Source organism: Meriones unguiculatus, chromosome 20 (assembly GCF_030254825.1).
Source record: "Meriones unguiculatus strain TT.TT164.6M chromosome 20, Bangor_MerUng_6.1, whole genome shotgun sequence".
Taxonomy (NCBI): Eukaryota; Metazoa; Chordata; class Mammalia; order Rodentia; family Muridae; genus Meriones; species Meriones unguiculatus.
Window position 1 is genome coordinate 70,516,818 of NC_083367.1, and position 17,828 is coordinate 70,534,645.

General features: G+C 40.9%; 1 protein-coding gene across 1 annotated transcript in view; it reads left to right on the forward strand.

Moving 5' to 3' along the window:
• Positions 1 to 17,129, forward strand: part of Lats1 (large tumor suppressor kinase 1) — a 39,536-nt gene extending 22,407 nt beyond the window's left edge. The window contains exons 4-8 of the mRNA XM_021663693.2: positions 3,425 to 4,947; positions 7,440 to 8,022; positions 11,800 to 11,982; positions 12,182 to 12,288; positions 13,321 to 17,129. Of these exons, the coding sequence (XP_021519368.1) occupies positions 3,425 to 4,947; positions 7,440 to 8,022; positions 11,800 to 11,982; positions 12,182 to 12,288; positions 13,321 to 13,830 (2,906 nt within the window). The 3' untranslated portion in view covers positions 13,831 to 17,129. The remainder of the gene's footprint in view (positions 1 to 3,424; positions 4,948 to 7,439; positions 8,023 to 11,799; positions 11,983 to 12,181; positions 12,289 to 13,320) is intronic.
• The last annotated feature ends 699 nt before the right edge of the window (positions 17,130 to 17,828 follow it).

Below are 17,828 nucleotides of genomic sequence, written 5' to 3' on the forward strand. Positions count from 1 at the left end.
GTAGAACTATAGTATCAGCCCAGACAGTCACAATACATACGGCATTATAGTTGTGTGAGTAAAGGGGGAAGAATTACAGGAAAGAGGTTTTTGCCTTCAAGCAGGAAGATCAGAGCTGGGTGTGGTAGGTCACATGTATAATCCCAGCAACTCAGCTTGAGGCCAGCCTAGGCTACATAGGAAACCTGTCTGAAAAAACAAAATGTTGAAGATCAAGGTCAGAGAAAAACTTCCTAAGAAGTGGGTTCTTGTGTGTGTGTGGGGGGGGGATTGTTTTGATTTTGCTTTCTTGTTCATTTGTTTTGAGACAGAATCTTGCTGTGTCCTCAGGCTGGGCCAGAACTCATTATAGCACAGATTGCTCTGAGTTGGCAGTAGCTTCTAACTTCCCAAGTGCTGGGTTACAGGCATGAGTCATTACCACAGCTTCAGATTTCCTCTCAGAGAAGACAGGTAATGTCGCCTGGAGCCTACCGTAAGAATTTCATTTAACCTTACTAGCAGAATTCAATGTGTCACAGTCAGGCACAGGAAGCAGCATTAGGACTTTAGCATAGTGATTTTGGAACAGGGTACAATTTGACCCATAAAACCTGAGTAATTCATTGCTGTCCATTCATGGGACCATAATTACAGGTAGAACTGACTGAGGAGCAAAAGTGCAAACAACTCTCAGAGACATTTTTTGTTAGGACAGAATGAAGGCATTGATGAGAACAGTACAAATCAAAACTGTCTGCGGGGGAAGATCTCAGGTTTCTTCAATTTTCAGTTAATCATGAATTATTGAGACACAGGGTCTCACTATGTAGCTCTAGCTGGTCTGGAACTCTTATGCAGACTAGGTAGGCCTTGAACTTGAGATCACCTGCCTCCTCTTCTAAAGTACTTGGATTAAAGGTGTGCATCAGTTTAATAATTTTATAAAGAACAGGAGTTGATGAAGCTGAGATGAAAGCAGTGGATATTCATCCATCTAGTTGTAAAAACTACATAATGATTACACTTCTTAGGGTAGACCAAATGCCAGAATTGTGGATGAATGACAAATTGAAACTGAACATGATGGCTCATGCCTGTAATCCTAGCACTCAAGAAGCAGAGGCAGGATTGCTGCAAATCAAGGTTGGACCCTGTCTCAAAATACAAAACAAACAAACACAAAAAAAAAGAAAGAAAGAAAGAAAGAAAGAAAGAAAGAAAGAAAGAAAGAAAGAAAGAAAGAAAGAAAGAAAGAAAGAAAAGGGGGAAGGATCCCTGGGTTCAGGCCCTAGTATTTGGGAGGAGAAAAAGGAGAGGAAGAGAGGAAGGGTGTATCAGGTGAGAGAGTGTAAATATGTCCCCCAAGTAGAAATCACTTCAGAAGAACTAGTTGTTTGGTTTTTTGTTGTTGTTGTTGTTGTTTTTACAGGAATTGAAAGTAAAAACAGAAACTTAATTTGGAACCCAGGTTTTTGTTTTGTTTTGAAAAAAAAAAAAAAAAAGAACACCAATAAAACCTAATCTCTCTAAAAATTTTTTTTATTGTTGTTTTGAGACAAGGTCTCCAGGCTGGAGAGATGGCTTAGTGGTTAAAAATGTGTACTTTGGGGAAATAACAAAGAAATAAACATGTCAAGTATCTTAGCTAGGGTTTTATTGCTGTAAAGAGACTCCATGACCACGGTAACCTTTAATAGGCCTGGATTACAGGTTCAGAGGTTTAGTCCATAATTGTCTTGCTGGGAAGCATGGAGCACACAGGCAGATGTGATGCTGGAGATATGATGTGAGGCTAGAATTCCACATCTGGATTGGCAGGCAGCAGGAAGAGAGAAAGAGCCACTGGGTCTGGTTTGAGCTTCTGAAACCTCAAAGTCCGCCCCCAGTGACACACTTTCTCCAACAAATAGTGCCACTCCCAATGAGCCTATGGAGGCCAATTTTATCCAAAGTAGCCACATCAAGATTTAAAAAAAAAAACAAAAGCAAACAAAAACCTGAAGGGAATGTGTACTGCTTTTTTGCAGAGGACCCAAGTTTGTATTCCAGTACCCAAGTCAGGTGGCTTACAGCTCTAGCTCAGGGGATTTGATAACTTCTGACGGCCAAGGACTCCTGGGCTTAGGTGCACAGACACATACACATAATTAAAAATTTTGTTTAAAATAACTGGGCAGTGGTGGTACAAGCCTTTAACCCCCAAATTGGAAAGCAGAGATAGGCAGATCTCTGAGTTCGAGAGCATCCTGGTCTACAGAATGAGTTCCAGGACAGTCAGGGCTACACAGAGAGAAACTCCGTCTCAAAAAATAAAAATAAATTAATAAAAAGAAAATTTGAAGATAAGATTAATAATAAAAATAAGTTTAAAAAAATAGAAAGACAAGGTCTCTATAGCCTTGGCTAGCCTCAAACTTGATATATGCATTTTAAATTCCAGGTCATCCTGGATGTCTCAAAAGCATTCCTCCCTGACTTCTCCCCATCAAAAAATAAAAATAAAAAAGTAAAATAAGGGCTGTTTGGACAGTTCACTGGGTGAAGACTTGCCAGCAAACTGAGGAACTGAGTTTGACCACTGTGACCTATGCAGCAGGAGAGAGCAGCTCCCTTGAGTTGCTCTCTGGTGCGAATATGCTCGCCCCGGCACATGGACCTCCACTCACAAACACAGAATAAGTCAGATGTAAAAAGTACAGTTTTAAGTAAAACAACTTGCTGAAATGTTATTTTATAACCTTTGAGGGTTGGGGCTAAATCAAGCTAACCTATAAATTGCTTCACCTGATTGGAGAGGGGTTGATGGAATAAATTCTGCTCTCTTAGATCTGGGCTGGGGTGGTATTCTTTTACCAGCACGTGGAAGTCTAAAGTAGGAGGCTCAAGGATTCAAAACCAGCCTGGGCTACATGGCAAACAAGACCTTGAAATAATTGACAAACTACTGTGGGCCACTTCCATGACTTTGTGTTGTGAATGTTTTTCCATACATGTATGTATGTGGACCCATCTGTCTAGTGCCTGTGAAGTTGAAAAGACTGTACTGGCTCTCGGGAGCTGGCGTTACCACTGTGAGCTGCCTTGTGGGTCCTGGGAACTGCCCCGCAAAAGCAACAGGCGCTCTCTACCGCTGCACCATTCTCCAGCCCAAGAGCACATTGTTAGCAGCCGAATCGTAGGATCAGAGTTCCGAGACTTGGTTTGTTTGTTTTGTTTTTTGAGACAGGGTTTCTCTGTCCTGGACTTGCTTTGTAGACCAAGCTGTCTTCTAACCCACAGAGATCTGCCTCTCTGCCTCTGCCCCTCTGCCCCTCTGTCCCTCTCTGCACCTCTGCCTCCCTGAGTGCTGGGATTACAGGTGTGCGCCAATGCACCCAGCTGAGAAAACATTATTTTAAAATGAGATGTTAAAAACATGACTTCTCTCTTTTTATAATCATAGGAAATGTGCAACAATCAATTAACCGCAAACAAAGCTGGAAAGGTTCTAAAGAGTCTTTAGTTCCTCAGAGACACGGCCCACCTCTAGGAGAAAATGTGGTCTATCGTTCTGAAAGCCCCAATTCACAGGCAGATGTAGGAAGACCTCTGTCTGGATCTGGCATTGCAGCATTTGCTCAAGCTCACCCAAGCAATGGACAGAGAGTGAACCCCCCACCACCTCCTCAAGTTAGGAGTGTTACTCCTCCACCACCTCCAAGAGGCCAGACTCCCCCTCCACGAGGCACAACTCCACCTCCTCCTTCATGGGAGCCAAACTCTCAGACAAAGCGCTATTCTGGGAGCATGGAATACGTAATCTCCAGAATCTCTCCTGTTCCACCTGGAGCATGGCAGGAGGGCTACCCACCACCATCTCTCAACACTTCTCCCATGAATCCTCCCAACCAGGGACAGAGAGGCATTAATTCTGTTCCAGTTGGCAGACAACCAATCATCATGCAAAATACTAACAAATTTAACTTTCCTCCAGGGAGACCTGGAGCTCAGAATGGTGGTGGCCAGACTGATTTTATCATGCACCAAAATGTTGTCCCTGCTGGTGCTGTGACACGGCAGCCACCACCTCCATATCCTCTTACCCCATCTAATGGACAGAGCCCTTCCGCTTTACAGACAGGGGGTTCTGCTGCTCCTCCATCATATGCAAATGGAAACCTTCCTCAGTCGATGATGGTGCCCAACAGGAACAGCCACAACATGGAGCTGTATAATATTAATGTCCCTGGACTGCAGACAACATGGCCCCAGTCATCTTCTGCTCCTGTCCAGTCGTCCCCAAGCAGTGGGCATGACATTCCTACATGGCAACCTAACATACCAGTGAGGTCAAATTCTTTTAATAACCCATTAGGAAGCAGAACAAGTCACTCTGCTAATTCTCAGCCTTCAGCCACTACCGTCACTGCGATCACACCAGCTCCTATTCAACAGCCCGTGAAAAGCATGCGCGTTCTGAAACCAGAGCTGCAGACGGCATTAGCCCCTACCCATCCTTCTTGGATGCCGCAGCCAGTTCAGCCTGTCCAGCCTGTTCAGCCTAGCCCTTTCTCTGATGGTGCAGCTTCGAATGTGCCTGTCATCTCACCTGTTCCTGAAGCTCCAAGCTATCAAGGTCCACCACCACCTTATCCAAAACATTTGCTACACCAAACCCCATCTGTTCCTCCCTATGAGTCAGTAAATAAACCCTGCAAAGACGATCAGCCTAGCTTACCAAAGGAAGAGGACGCTGAGAAAAGTTTGGACAGTGTTGACTGTGGGGATAAAGAAAAGAAACAGATTACAACTTCACCTATCACTGTTAGGAAAAACAAGAAAGATGAAGAACGCAGAGAGTCTCGAATTCAGAGTTACTCCCCTCAGGCTTTTAAATTCTTTATGGAGCAACATGTAGAAAATGTCCTGAAATCTCATCAGCAGCGTCTGCATCGGAAAAAGCAATTAGAAAATGAAATGATGCGGGTAAAACTTTTAAAACTATTTGCATACTTGATCAGATCTTTTCTTGGTATTTTAAAATACTACGCTTCAGTATTCTTGTAGCAAAATTTAATGTGTTGGCAATAATTCCAGTAAACTTTGTGAGAATTTTTAATTATAGCATTCCAGTGACTTATTAAGTATTTCATCTACTAAAATTCCTATATGACTTTAAATTACATGCTTTATATTAAAGTATGGGATATGGGAATTGGAACAAGGGTTAATTTCTAGGGTTTTGGTTTTTGGGTTTTTTTTTTGTGGTTTGTGGTTTGGTTTGACTTTGGTTTTGGTTGTTTTTGTTTGTTTGTTTGATTTTTCAAGACAGGGTTTCACTGTGTAGTCCCAGCTCTGTAGACCAGGATGCCCTTGAACTCACAGAGATCTACCTGCCTCTGCCTCTTGAATGCTGGGATTAAAGTGGTGGGCACCACCACTTTCTGGTAATTTCTAGGTTTTACACATTACTTTATAGCATACAAAATCAGCTAGAAATATCTGAGTTATCTTTTGATACATATAAAAAACATTGCTTTTAGTTGAGAATTTATTCTTTACATACACATTATTAGAAAGTGTCAAAATCACCGTGCATGGTGGCACACACCTTTAATCCCAATACTCAGGAGGCAGAGGCCAGTGGTCTACAATCTTACTTCCAAGGCAACCTCAGCTACATAGCAAGGTGCTTTCAAGAGCACACACACACAGACAAAAGCTAAACAGGGGCATGTGGATCTCTGTGAGTTCGAGGGTAGCCTGGTCTACAAAGTGACATTCCACGACAGCCAAGACTGTTACACAGGGTTTTCTGAGAAACCCTGTCTCAGAAAAAAATAAATAAAATTAAACAAGGTGTCAAAATCCTCACTTTGCAGCTATTTTCCTCTTCTAATTATATTTGAATAAATCATGCCAAAATTGTTTGAAGGAGATCAGAGCACTGAGCGCTTCAGACTGGTGTGCACTCTGCGCCCATGTAGATGTCTTTGGTAGGTGATGGTAGAGCCATCACACCCTGGGTATATTATATGCTCAGGATGCAGAGCTTTGAATCCTTCTACATATACCACTTAAATTATAAGAAGATTCTGCTTCTCAGGATGAAAGAGCTAGAAAATGATCATTTCATGTCTCACTTTATAGTTCAATGCACTGTTTCCTTACTATAAACAATTATGTTAAGTGAGAAATGCCATAAATTCTCTTACTCGTATTGTTCTTAGAGTTTCTTACTAAAGTCTGTCTATGTATTTTCTTAGTTTATTTTTCCCTTTTCCTCTTCACTTTCACTAATAGCTGACTTAAACTTTCATGGTGTTGGAAGCTTTGCTGACTTCTAGTCTCCATTACTGTGTAGGCAAGTAAGATTGTAAGAGAGAGTTCTGTACTGGGTCTGGCATGCCGCCACTCGGAAAAGACTGCATGGAGATGCACACCCTAACAGAAGCATGCGAGTGCTGGATTGAAATGAGTTGCATTTCTAAAACCAGACTCTACTTTTCTAAGACTTTTCCTGTGAGCCTTAGTGAATTCTTTATTAGCCAAAGAAACCCCCTGTCTTCTAAGTTCAGGAATCCTGTCGATGCTTAGAAGTTGACCTTTGTGTTTATCTGTTGTTTGATAATGCCCTTATTCACAATAACTTTAAAAACTATTTTGGAATATCTAAAAGATAAGAAGCACATTGTCCCTTGTTAGAGATGGACTTCTCGGAGTCTCATCTTTATGCTGTGCTCTAAGAAAGAAAAAGAAGATTACCATGACCTTTTTCTGCCTCCACCCACCCACCCTCTGAGAACATGTAGAGGTCAAAGGAAGGAGTTGGTTCTGTCCCCCATGTGGGTCCTAGGAATCAAACTGGGAGAGTCAGACTTGGCCATGGGTGCCTTTACCAGCTGAACCAATTGTTAGTTTTCTTTCTTTCTCACTGTTCTTTCATTCTTTGCTTGCTTGCTTCCTTCCTTTCTTCTTTTTTCTTTCATTTTGTCTTTAAGAATGATTGTACCTGGAGTGAAAGAATTTTCCTCTGTAAAAGATAAAATCAGGGGGAAAATATCTGAGGCCTACACATTCTAAAGAAAGGATTTAGTGAAGGCATTCTATCCCTGTGAACTGGGAATATGCATGGAGGGAGCTGAGAGTGCATGTTGACAGACACGTTTTCGTGTGTGTTGGGACGCTCTTCCCGGAGTGCTTTAGAGAGGGGTAGACGCCTGACTGTTGACAGCCTCTTACTCTTGCTCTCCACGGCAGAGCGTGTATATAGACCCCTCACCTGTGCATTTGTTCACTGTCTCTACAGCTTGACTTTGATCATTAACTTTTCTCTGAAATACGTCCTAGAGTTCTAACATGCTTTATTAAAAATCATTATGCATTTAACTTTAAAAAATATGCCTGACTTGTTCTTTTAAGCTGTGTCTTACTATTCAATATAATTTTCTTATTTAACCTCTAGTTTGTTTACCTAGGTTGGATTATCTCAAGATGCCCAGGATCAAATGAGAAAGATGCTTTGCCAGAAAGAGTCTAACTATATTCGTCTTAAAAGGGCTAAAATGGACAAGTCAATGTTTGTGAAGATAAAGACATTAGGAATAGGAGCATTTGGTGAAGTGTGTCTAGCAAGAAAAGTCGATACTAAAGCTTTGTATGCAACAAAAACTCTGCGAAAGAAAGATGTTCTGCTCCGAAATCAAGTGGCTCATGTTAAAGCGGAGAGAGACATTCTGGCAGAAGCTGACAATGAGTGGGTGGTCCGCTTGTACTATTCGTTCCAGGACAAGGACAATTTGTACTTTGTGATGGACTACATTCCTGGGGGTGACATGATGAGCCTATTGATTAGAATGGGCATCTTTCCAGAGAAGCTGGCACGATTCTACATAGCAGAGCTTACCTGTGCAGTTGAAAGTGTTCACAAAATGGGTTTTATTCATAGAGATATTAAGCCTGATAACATTTTGATTGACCGTGATGGTCATATTAAATTGACTGACTTTGGTCTGTGCACTGGCTTCAGATGGACACATGATTCCAAGTACTACCAGAGTGGTAAGTGAGCTTGCAAATTCCATTTCACTCACCGTAATATAACTTACTTATGCAGTACGGTTTAAGATGGCTTCAACCCTGAGACCAGTGGGCACAGTTTGTTTCTTAACTCTCTTATTAAATTTAGGTGAGTTCCTTAAGCTTGTACGTTTGTAAAGTTAAGGAGTGTATAAGGTTACTCCTAAATATTATTCAATCTTTTTAATTACTACAAAATTTTGTCACTTCTGAAATGTGTCAGTTAATATTTTTTGAATAAAGTCTCTCTGTCCACCAAGATAACCAGTAGTTGTTAGGTGCCCTTAATTGTTGTATTTTCCCTTCTCTCCTCTAGAGACATCCATTATTTAGAACTTTGTAATTTGTTCTTTAGTTTTCTCAGTTTTGCTGCAGTTGTTTTTCCCAGGCCCCTTGCTCACTGGACAAGTACTCTACCCTGAGGTATAGCCTAACCATTTGTAATTTTTATTTTGAAACAAGATCTCAGTAGGTTTCCCAGACTACAGTTGAACTTGCATTCGGCTCAGGCAGGCCTTGAGCTTGGGTCCATCTAGGCTCAGCTCCCACGGAACTGTGCTGCTAGACTGGACACCGTATTTTATAGCATTTTATTTGTCAGCAACGTATTAGTTCACTTTTCCTGCTCTTGAACTATTTGAATGTAGTGCTATGTTTGCTTCTTTTGAGGTTTTTCCATGTCACTGTATATTTTTGTCTTTACTGCTATTTAGAGTTACATATGACTGTCACACAACCTATTTAACCCTAAACCCATGCACATGATTCTATTTACTCTTACCACAGTGGAGCAGAATGAAGACAGGAGACTCAAGAGAAGTAACTTGTCCAAGGTCAGACAGAAGTTAAGTGTAAGGGCTAGGCTTTGAACCCAGGTTTGTCTGATTACAGGGCCCATGTTATCTCTACCAAACTGCCTCACCAAGAACCCTTCAAGCGCTAATGGAAGTGTAAGTTGCTCTAATGCTTGTTGAATTCTTGCTGTATCTCGGGTGCTGTACATATATTCTAGTTTAGTGCTTATAGCATCCTGAACATAAGTGCTGCCTTCTGTGCTCCTGTGAGCACAAGCACAGTGACTCTTTCTTTTTCATGTATTTAATTCTGAGCTGGGTTCACATGTAGCATAGGCTAGTCTTAAACTCACTGTCTAGCCTAGGGTGAATTCAAACTCACAGGTCTCCTGCATCAGTTTCCCATGCTCAGGGATTATAGGCATGTTCTTCCATACCCAGCACACTGAGTGGAGAGAATTAACATGTCTCCCCATTTAACTCAATTAGTTCCGACTCTCCTCAAAAGTATAAATCCTAAGCTCTGTTCCAGACTTTGTTCTCTGGAAAATGGGAGCCATATTTAATGAAAATTTCCAGGTGGCTTATTACAATTAGGTTCATTTCAGATACTGTAAGTCGTTTAAATATCCTATAATATGTTAGTGATTTTCACGTCTCTCTTTCTAGAAATGGTCTCTTTTTCCACACGGACTTCAAATAGCTGTTAAAACTTAAAGGGCTGCCACAGCTGCGTGCTCATTCCCACCCGTTACCTGCTTTAGAACCTAGCTCTGGCCCCGCCGGTGCCGGGCCTCTGCAGCTCCATTCTTGCTGTCCTCCGCCAGGGTTCCTGGTTGGCCTGTCTCCTCCTGTTCTCCCACCCCACCCCCGTCTGCTCTCCACAGCACAGCACAGGTGTGGTTCCTGCTACTGCCTCCAGAAAACGTGTGCTCTTCTTTCTTCAGCCTTGTATCGGATCTTCCTGTTCTCTGCCTGCAGACGCTCCCAGAGCTTTTCACTGTAAATCTGTCTTGCCCTTGCGTCTCTCCGTATCACTATCCTGTCGTATCCGTAGCCTGTCTTCTTTTGCTGTTTCTTTGTGGAAAGCCTTGTCCCGACTTTCGTGTGATTGAGTTCTTGCCTTGTACATTTTACTAAACGTTACTTTCTCATTAGGCCTCCCTTGCCATCCAAGCTAACGTAACTGTCAAGTCACGTTTGTGTCATCTCCTGTACTGTCTGTATAGGATCTCAGTGTGTCTTCTTTTATGTGTTCTCTAGACTGCTCTTGAATACCTGGGTCCGAGTATTCTTCCTGCCTCTGCCTTTTGTAGAGCTAGGACTGCAAATCCATGCCATACCTTTTGTGTGCCTATGTGGTGCTGAGGACTGGCACCCAGGGCCTCTTCCATGTTAAACATGTTTTACTCCATGAATCTGCCACCAAGTATACCCTTAGTACCATCATGGTCATTACAGGGTTTTTTTTCATGTGTATGTACAATTCACGTGGTTATGTACACATAGGAAGGCAGAGGTCTTATGTCAGATATCTGCCTTGATTGTTTTAATTTTTACATTTGTGTTTATGTGTTATAACTGTTTATGAATGTGTACATGCCATGATGTTTGGAGCTCAGAGGACAACCTGTAGGAGTTGGTTCTTTCTCTCTACCAGGTAGGTTCCGGTGATCTAGCTCAGGTCATCAGGCTTGGTGACATGCTTCTGTCCCAGCTGAATCATCTCGACAGTCCCTGTCTCTCTGCCTTCCCAGGGGTAGGGTCGCAGGGTGTTAGGAATCCAAAGTCAGGTCCTTAAGCTTTTTCAGTTGTGACTTTACCATGGGAGCCTTTTAAAACAAGCAAATAAACAAACAGAAACCCTTTATTTTGTATATGTGTGCATGTGGAAATCAAGGACAGCGTGCTGGAATTGCTCCTCTCCTTTACCACATAGTTCCTAATTAACGCAAATCCTGAGGACTGGCTGTGTTGCTGGGTCCTCTTGTTTTTGAGACAAACTTTCTACTACATAACTCTGGTTTCCTGGAACTCACTCTGTGGACCAGTATGGCCTTGAACTCACAGAGGTCTCCCAAGTGCTGGGGTTAAGATCATGCTATAATAGCAAGGTTGAGGCCAGTCTGGGTTATGAGAGACAGTTTCCAAAAATGACCACATTAGGGCTGGAGACATGGCTGAACAGTTAAGAATGCACACTGCTCTTGCAGAGGACCCGAGTTCAGTTCCCAGACCCATGTAGTTACATTACACCTGGCTGTATCTCCAGGTCCAGGCAGGCTTGCTGCTGTGGCTGCGTAGGGCTGTGCTCGTTCAAGTGCCTATAACCCACATGTATACACATAATTAACATCTTATAAAGGAATAAGAATTAACAGGGGCCAGCAAAGCTGTGGTGAGATTACAGGTGTATTCCACCACGCCAAATGATTGCAGTTCTGGGCATGGAAACCAGGGCTAGGCAAGCATTCAGCCAGCTGAGATCCACCCCAACCCCTATCATCACTGTGTTTCTTGTGTGTGTATGTGTGTGTGTGTGTGTGTGTGTGTGTGTGTGTTGTGCTTCTCCCCTGCTGGTGTGTGTGAGTGAAGACTATTTCTTATTTACTAGCACCTTTTGAATTAATAGAATGGATCAACTGTGTTTAAAAATAACCCCAGGAAAAAAAAATAACAGTATAGTTTAATGTGATACTTTCTTCTGCTTACTCATCACATTGTTGTCATTTAGCATTAAATAAATTATTGAGTATTCAGTTTTTCTTAGTTTAAAAACTTTTCTGTTGATGCTCCAGCATACAGGATCTCATCAGTAATAGTAATACCGACGGTGATTTGATGTCCTTTTTGCATCAGTTAATCACAAGAAACGTATTGTTAGCCTTTTGTCCTGATAAGCAAACTTGAAGTTTACTTTTGTTCTTACTGCTTTCATTTAATTTTTTTTCTTTTTATTGTACAGGAGATCATCCCCGGCAAGATAGCATGGACTTCAGTAATGAATGGGGAGATCCCTCCAGCTGTCGCTGTGGAGACAGACTGAAGCCGCTGGAGCGGAGAGCGGCCCGGCAGCACCAGCGCTGCCTGGCACACTCTTTGGTCGGGACTCCCAATTACATTGCACCTGAAGTGCTACTGCGAACAGGTAATGCATTTGTTTGTTTCATAAATAAGTTCAGTGTTTTAAGTCAGCCAAACTTACACTAGGATGTACCTTATTTCTTTCAGGTTTAAGATAAAAGTGTTGATTTTACATTATATATTATTGACTTAGTGCAAATGTTTGAATTCTGAGCACTTTTAAAAACGTTCTTGGAATAACAATGTAACTTTGGTACCTTTAGGATATACGCAGCTATGTGATTGGTGGAGTGTCGGTGTTATTCTTTTTGAAATGTTGGTGGGACAGCCTCCTTTCTTGGCACAGACACCATTAGAAACACAAATGAAGGTAAGGTATAGGCCCTGCACAGAAAGTCCATCAGCCCTTACGCACTAGACCTCTTTATGTGCTGCAGGACTAAAACACGACCGTTGATGTATGTCTCCAAAACCCCTGACGCTGGCATTTCACATTCTTTCAGGTTTTGTTTTATTCTGAGACAGGGTCTCATTATGTTGCCCTGGGTGACCTGGAATTTACCATATAGACTATCTGGCTTCAGCCTCAAAGAGATCTGCCACTGCTTCCAGATTTTTAAATGTTTACATATACACACTGAAATTTCTTAAGGATAGGTCCCAGTGTAAGCATAAAATATTCACTTATATGTTAACCAGCCTGAAGGTCATGTTATATGACAGTTTTAGTGTTGTGTAGTTTCTGGCTGTTTTGGGTTTGGAGTGGTAGGATTCAGGCCCTTGGATGTGCGCTGCCACCGAGCTGTATCCTGAGCTCACTGAATTCTTTTTTGGACGCAATAAGCACAAGTCAGGTATAGAGCTTCCTACTTACAACAGCATATCAACATTCAGAATTTTTGTGTTTTAAAGTAGTTCAGATTTTGAATTTTGAGCCTAGCGTGTTGATGTACACTTTTATTTTTAGGACTTGGTAGGCAGAGGCAGATCTCTGTGAGTCCCAAGACAAGCACAGCCAAGGCTATGAGACCTTGTCTCAGAAACCAAACATCCAGGCAACATTGGCATATACCTTTAATTCCCGCACTCTGGAGGCAGAGGCAGGCTGATCTCTGTAAGTTTGAGGCTCAGCCTGGGCTATATAGAGTAAGTTCCAGAACAGCCAGGGCTACAGCAGAAACACTGTCTTCAAAAACAAAAACAATAAAACAAACAACCTAACCGTGAGTCTTCTGAAGAGGAGAGGACAGGAGAAAATATGTTTTCTAGCAGTGATTTATTATGACAGGTAAAATACCGTGCAAATTATTCAGAAAACCAAGTAGTTCAGTAAAACATTTGATATAACACTTGGAAAGTTATTGTTTTTCATCTTTTCCTAATTTTTAAAACTTCTCTAAAGGTTATCAACTGGCAAACTTCTCTCCATATCCCTCCTCAAGCTAAGCTGAGTCCTGAAGCCTCTGACCTCATTATCAAACTTTGCCGAGGACCAGAAGACCGCCTCGGCAAGAATGGTGCTGATGAAATAAAGGCTCACCCGTTTTTTAAGACCATTGACTTCTCCAGTGATCTGAGGCAGCAGTCTGCCTCGTACATCCCTAAAATCACACACCCCACAGACACATCCAATTTTGACCCTGTCGATCCTGATAAGTTGTGGAGTGATGATAACGAGGAGGAAAATATTAGCGACACTCTGAATGGCTGGTATAAAAATGGAAAGCACCCTGAACATGCTTTCTATGAGTTTACGTTTCGGAGGTTTTTTGATGACAATGGCTACCCATATAACTATCCAAAGCCTATTGAGTATGAATACATGAATTCACAAGGCTCAGAGCAACAGTCTGACGAAGATGATCAACACTCAGGCTCTGATGTAAAAAACCGTGATCTAGTATATGTTTAATACACTAGGAGATAATTGTATGAATTTACAGAAAGGCCTGAAATGCAGGGTTTTTTGAGGTTTTGAGAAGATTATGCAAATATGACAGAGTTTGCTCTGTGTACAATATTTTATTTTCCTAAATTATGGGAAATTGTTTTAAAATGTTAATTTATTCCACTCTTTTAATTCAATAATTTAGAATAAATTGTTATAAGGAAAGTAAATTATGAACTGAGTATTATAGTCAGTTCTTGGTACTTAAAGTACCTAAAAAAAATAGTGCTCTGTTTAAAAAGAGAAACCTGGTATCTATTTGTATATATGCTAAATAATTTTAAAATTCAAGAGTTTTTGAAGATTTTTGAAAGACAGTTTTATCTTGCTTTAACCAAATATAAAAGACATCCATATTTCCCTTATAACTTTGGTTTTAGATAACAAGCTTAAAAAAATAAATAAACAAAATCAAGCCATCATTTTAGAAGGTATTTCTAGGCTAATGCCAGTCTGGAAGTCATGTCTTGGATTCACAAATACAGAGCAGGAACACTGTGTTACTAGAAATAATACAGTTTACCCTTTCCTTCGCAGCAATCCTTAACCTACCATTTCTCTCTCAATTACCGGCTTTAAAAGAAGCCAGAGCACTACTAGTTTTGTTTCCACATTGGTATTAATGCTGCTTCCAGTTTTTGTTTTGTTTTTTTTTTTTTCTGAGACAGGGTTTCTCTATGTAGCCCTAGTTGTCCTGGACTCACTCTGTAGACCAGGCTGGCTTTGAACTCAAAGAGATCCACCTGCCTCTGCCTCCCAAGTGCTGGGACTAAAGGCATGTGCCACCACTGCCTGGCTGCTTCCAGTTTTAAAAGGGAACAAAGTTGCCATAAATTGAATTTTCAAATACTGAAAAATAAGGTCTTTAATATTTTTATCTTAAAATTAGAAGAAAATTTTCCATCTCCTAAGCAAAGAAATTCTTTTCAGTTTGTAAAACTTGGATTAGAATGTGTGTACTCACTAAGAAAGTACTTTTTCTAGGGGCTGAGGATATAGCTCAGTGGTAGAGCACTTGCTTAACATACACAAAGCCCTGGGTTCAGTTCCTAGCCCCCTGCCCCAAAGGTAGCTTTGCTGACAGTGAGCAATCTTGGTCAGTGCTGCCGATGTCCCTTTCGCATTAGTGCTACAGCACAAATCACTGGCAAAGGAAAATGTAACTATTTGGCACTATTATACCTAAGAGTAGATTAATTGGTTAAAAATAATTATTAATTAACTCTTAATTGGGATGGCCATTCCTAATTAGAAGTTACAAAGCAGGTTAGAAAGTTAAGACCTCCTGAGCTATTTAAGATTTATGTCCTATTTATATAATGTTTAGGTTCTAAGGAACAGTTGTGGATGAATAACAAAATGCATAGTAACGTCTTTCAGGAAGAAAAATCAGGCTGTAATCTGACCTTAGTGGAGTCAGTGTATTATTTCATTTTCTTAAGGTTTACTGACATGAATCACATTCTCAGACTTAATGGTTATGGATAAGGATGACATTTACCTAGCTAGTTTTCCTATAAAAGCTACTTGGTTTAAAATGGTATGTATCGTAAAATTAAACGCAAGCTATTTGGTTGAATTGGGGAGAGAAAAAAATTACTAGCGTACACTTTGATGTTGAGCCTTTGGGGCCACCGGTTCTTTTTGAGATGAAGGCTTGTGAACTCTGTGCATATCAACACACATACAGGAAGTGCTGCGTGCACTTTGAGGAGACCCTGGTCGTGATGAAACCTCACCGACGGCAGGTTAAAGACCTACGTCCTGGAAGTAAATTGCTGTATTAAACTAAGAACTTTATTTATTGCACAGCATTTTTAAGTGAGCACATTTTGTAAACTAATGGTCTGTATTGTAAAGGTTGGTAGAGTGCGATGTGACGGCCCTGTGAGTGGCCGTCACTATTTCTAACACTATTTTGAGGGCACTGGAATGTCTTGTGTTTCTGAAGGCTTTCTAATGAGAACTATAAGAGGATGTGTGATCGTGAAACAGTCTACAGCATGAAGCATTTCAATAGTCTGTAAAATCCTATGCAAAGCATACTTACTAAAGGCGTTTTGACTTGGTTCCCACATTCGTATGAAAGCCCTCTTGTTCTTTGGGCTTGTTCACTCAGATCGACATTTTCATGTATTCCTGCATTATGGTGCAATACAGTAGAAAACCAGCTTTGTCATGTTCACGCTGCAGGCCGGCTATGGTGCTGTCTCTTCCTCTCACAGCCATGCTTCCTCAGGCTGCAAACACTACAAATTCTCTGTCATTCTACACTTCCCCCCGACGGGATAAGCTTTTCACATTTGTCTGAGGCAGTGTACAAGCATTTAGGATCTGTGATTTTAGTATTCTATCCATAATTCTAATGTTTTGGAGACTCATTGGTTATTTTACTCCCTGACTCCATCCAGTTCTTCCAGCACAGAAGCGGGTGCTTTCTTAGCAAACAGTGAGAACAGCATAAAAACCTGGACACTCTTAACTGAAACGGGCAAAGACGCTATTCTCTCTGCTCTCCCTTAGAACTGGCCGTCTTTTGTACTTGCCCTGTGATGAGTATCGATAGTATTTATGAAATATGTTCTATAATTATGTAACTGTACATACTGTTGTGTGTTGTTGAGTGGCGTCCTGAGGCAGGCCCTGTTGCTGTATCTGTCCTATCCTCCTATTTGTAATAGAAACTATAGAATGTATGACTAAGAAGTCACTTTGAGATTGACTTTTTTAAAAAGTTATTACCTTCTGCTGTTGAGAAGTGCAAACTGTGAGTGGAAATGTTTTATTCTGAGTTAATAATACGTTAGAAATTAGAAACAGTGGGAGGAGTTCTTAGATATGCTGCTGCTGTTACCCAAGGTACTTCAGAAATTTTTCTCTAATAAACAAATCCCTTTGATATTTAAAGTAAAACAGTCTGTTTTTTTTATCTAAAATAAAATGTAATTTGGTCAACATATTGGTATATTTGTAAAGTGCCTCACTATATTCCTTTGCGGAGGGCACTCCCCTGTTTACTTTTATATTGTATTATGTATATAAGTATTTTGTATTAAAATGAAATCAATGGCAACACTACCATTTTATAAAATAATGCTTTGCTAGAAAAAAATTTCAGCTTTGCAATATAACAACTGTTTTGCATATTTCTGAATGTAATAGAATAAATAATCAGTCTGTTTTTAATGAATCTATTTGTATTTTCCCAATCATTTCCTCTAGTGTAACCTTTCTGGGATAATAAAAAAATTCAAGACTTTTAACTATGTGTGGAAAGCTGAATTGTGTTAATTTCATTATGTTTTATTTGGGGGGAGGGGTGCCTGTACACACGGGCAGAGGACATATTTCAGGAGTCTTTTCTCTCCTTTGACCATTTGGGTCCTGTTATCAAACTTGTATCTCCACGTTTGGTGACGAGAGCCTTTACCCACTAAGCAATCAGCAACCCTCCCTCCCTCCCTCCCTCCCTCCCTCCCTCCCTCCTTCCTTCCTTCCTTCCTTCCTTCCTTTCTCTCTCCCCACTCCTTTCACATTTGTGTGTATGTGTGTGCACATGCCACAGCATGCATGAAGAGATCAGAGGACTTGTGGGATTCAGTTCTCCCCGTCTGCCACGTGGCTCCTGGGGATTAAATCCGGCTGACAGACCTGGAGGCAAGCGCCTTTACCTGCTGAGCATTTTACTGTCCCAATTTTTTTTTTTTGAGAATTTTTTTAGTTTTATATAATTTTTTACTTCTTTAAAATTAAAATAGATTTACCATTTCTTCCTTCTCTTCCCTCCAGTACTCAACTGCAGTCTCTCAAATTCATGGCCTCTTTCACACGTGAGTGTTTGTCTCTGAATATGTAAATACAACCTGTTCAGTCCATAGACTGTTACTTGTATGTACATGGTTTCAGGACTGACCATTTTTTTTGGATAACCATTTGATAGGCTTTTCCTGGGGAAGACTTTC